Consider the following 2839-nt stretch of genomic DNA (forward strand, 5'->3'; position numbering starts at 1 on the left):
TTCCCAAAGCCACCCCGCAGATCTCTCCACCTCACTCCCGCCCGGCTTCCTCGCCATCCCTTCCCCTCCCTCCCCTGCCCGGGGCTAGAAGTTTAGCCCCAAGACAGCAAAGAAGACGGAGCACCAAAAAAAAAAAAAAAAAAAAAAGAAAAAAGAAAGAAAAAGAGAGAGAGTCGTTTCCTTTCACCTGAGAGCTGGGAGGAGGCTTGGCGGCGCCTCTCCCCGCTAGGGCCCGAGCTCCCTAAGGCGCCGCGGAGCGCGGTCGGGCCCGCCGGGCGCCGGGCATCGCCTGGCCCTGTGCGCAAAGCGGGCACTGACGGGTTTCAGGGGCTTGCGAGAGCTCGAGCCTGGCAGTCGACCCGGCCCCCTAGGCTCGGAGGGAGGGGACAGGCCGGTCCGGGCTGTGCGGGGCGTTTACGAAAAAGTGACTTGGAGATGAACTCGCCGGTGCGCGACTGGCCGCCCGGCTATAGGGGCGAAGGCGCCTGACGCAAGCGGAACTCGGCGGAGCCCATACGAATCAGAGCAGAGCGAAGCTCCGGGCGCTCTGGGGACTCCAGCAGGCAGCTCCGCCAGAGACGCGGGTCGTGCTCGGGAAACCGGGGGTGGGGGGAGGGGAAGGGCGCACAGAAGAAAACCCCCCGAGGCGGGGACTGGCCGGGGCGGGGAGGGGCGGCGGGGCCGGAGCCCCTCTCTGCTGGGCGGACTCCCCATGGCCAGAGGCTGAGCTCTCCTCCCGCCGGCCGCTCCCGAGGGCAAGGGGAAGAAGACCGGAGAGGAGCGAAAAGCTGCCGGTGAGCGAGCGAGCGAGCGAGCGATCGCGGGGGACGGCCGCCGTCCCCACAAGTTTGAGCCTCTGCCGCGAGTGGACCTGCGTGTCCGGACTCTCCGCCGCCGGCGCCAGGACGAGAGCGCAGGGACTGGCCGGTCGTGGCGCGCCGGCTTTGTCGTGATGGCCAGCTACCCTGAGGCCGAGGACGCCGCGGGGGCCCTGCTGGCCCCGGACGCCGGCCGCGCGCCCAAGGAGCCCGAGGCCCCGCCGCCGAGCCCCGGCAAGGGCGGGGGCGCCGGGACAGCCCCGGAGAAGCCCGACCCGGCGCAGAAGCCCCCGTACTCGTACGTGGCGCTCATCGCCATGGCGATCCGGGAGAGCGCGGAGAAGAGGCTCACGCTGTCGGGCATCTACCAGTACATCATCGCCAAGTTCCCGTTCTACGAGAAGAACAAGAAGGGCTGGCAAAATAGCATCCGCCACAACCTCAGCCTCAACGAGTGCTTCATCAAGGTGCCGCGCGAGGGCGGCGGCGAGCGCAAGGGCAACTACTGGACGCTGGACCCGGCCTGCGAGGACATGTTCGAGAAGGGCAACTACCGGCGGCGCCGCCGCATGAAGCGGCCCTTCCGGCCGCCGCCCGCGCACTTCCAGCCCGGCAAGGGGCTCTTCGGGGCCGGGGGCGCGGCGGGCGGCTGCGGCGTGGCGGGCGCGGGCGCCGACGGCTACGGCTACCTGGCGCCGCCCAAGTACCTGCAGTCCGGCTTCCTCAACAACTCGTGGCCGCTGCCGCAACCGCCCTCGCCCATGCCCTACGCCTCCTGCCAGATGGCGGCCGCGGCCGCCGCGGCAGCAGCAGCCGCGGCCGCCGCGGGCCCGGGCAGCCCCGGCGCCGCCGCGGTGGTCAAGGGGCTGGCGGGCCCCGCCGCCTCGTACGGGCCGTACTCGCGCGTGCAGAGCATGGCGCTGCCTCCCGGCGTGGTGAACTCGTACAACGGCCTGGGAGGCCCGCCCGCCGCGCCCCCGCCGCCGGCGCACCCCCACTCACACCCGCACGCGCACCATCTGCACGCGGCCGCGGCGCCCCCGCCAGCCCCGCCGCACCACGGGGCGGCCGCCCCGCCGCCGGGCCAGCTCAGCCCCGCCAGCCCCGCGACCGCCGCGCCCCCGGCGCCCGCGCCCACCAACGCACCCGGCCTGCAGTTCGCCTGCGCCCGGCAACCCGAGCTCGCCATGATGCATTGCTCCTACTGGGACCATGACAGCAAGACAGGCGCACTGCATTCGCGCCTCGACCTCTGAGAGCCCCACGCGAGCCGGACGCGCGGGTGCAGGGGCGCGCGACGCCGGCCGCCGTCGCAGCCCCGCGGACAGCTGGGACGTGCGCTCGCGGGGGTCGCCTCCGGAGTCAGCGCCCACGGCCGCGCCAGCCTCCTCACGCCTCTCCGCGCCGCCGGCTCCTTTGTCTCCTCCGCTTCGCCTCCTGCGCTCGCCCTCCTGCCCTCTATGCCCTTTCGCTCCTTCGGCCTTGCAGGCCGCCGCTTCACGCGCTTTCTGCAGGCCTCGTCTCCCCCTGGCGCCCCAGCGTCCGCACTGGACACTCCCGGACAAAACTCACTCACCACGGAGACGAAGCACCGGGGCCGAGATGCAGCCGGGCGTCGGCGGCGCAGACCTACTGGCCTTCGTCGCAGGTCGGTGCGCTCCCGCTCGGCTTTCTGCGCCGGGCTGTGGCGCAAAGATTGGCTAGACGCGCGGGTCTGTGCCGGCAGCGAGACCCGCGCAGCCGAGAAAGGGACCAACGTGTGTTTGCTCCGTGCACCCTCTTGATGCCGTTCAGAAGTCACTTGCCGGGGTCCACTGGGCAGGGCCGGGATTGGGCCGGAGCAGGGACCCCGGGCCGCTTCTGTCCGCGGCCTGCGCCCGGGTTTGTACGACATCCCGGCTGGAAGAGAGGCTGCGTTTCCTCTGCCCTCCATCCCGGCTCTTCCGGCACCTCCAGACCTATGAGGTGGGCTAATGTTTTACCAAAGAAAAAGAAAGAAAGAAAATTAATGGGGCTATTTT

The 2839-nt window shown here is 70.9% G+C and overlaps 1 protein-coding gene across 1 annotated transcript; it reads left to right on the plus strand.

The window, feature by feature from the left end:
- The first annotated feature begins 669 nt into the window (after positions 1-669).
- On the plus strand, positions 670-2116 carry FOXL2 (forkhead box L2). The gene has a single exon (XM_037524670.2). It carries the CDS (start codon positions 953-955, stop codon positions 2072-2074), a length of 1122 nt encoding a protein of 373 aa, XP_037380567.1. The 5' UTR covers positions 670-952; the 3' UTR covers positions 2075-2116.
- Positions 2117-2839: the final 723 nt, after the last annotated feature.

This window comes from Talpa occidentalis, unplaced genomic scaffold (genome assembly GCF_014898055.3).
Source record: "Talpa occidentalis isolate TD23 unplaced genomic scaffold, MPIMG_talOcc4v2.1 talOcc4.4, whole genome shotgun sequence".
In the NCBI taxonomy this organism is placed as follows: domain Eukaryota; kingdom Metazoa; phylum Chordata; class Mammalia; order Eulipotyphla; family Talpidae; genus Talpa; species Talpa occidentalis.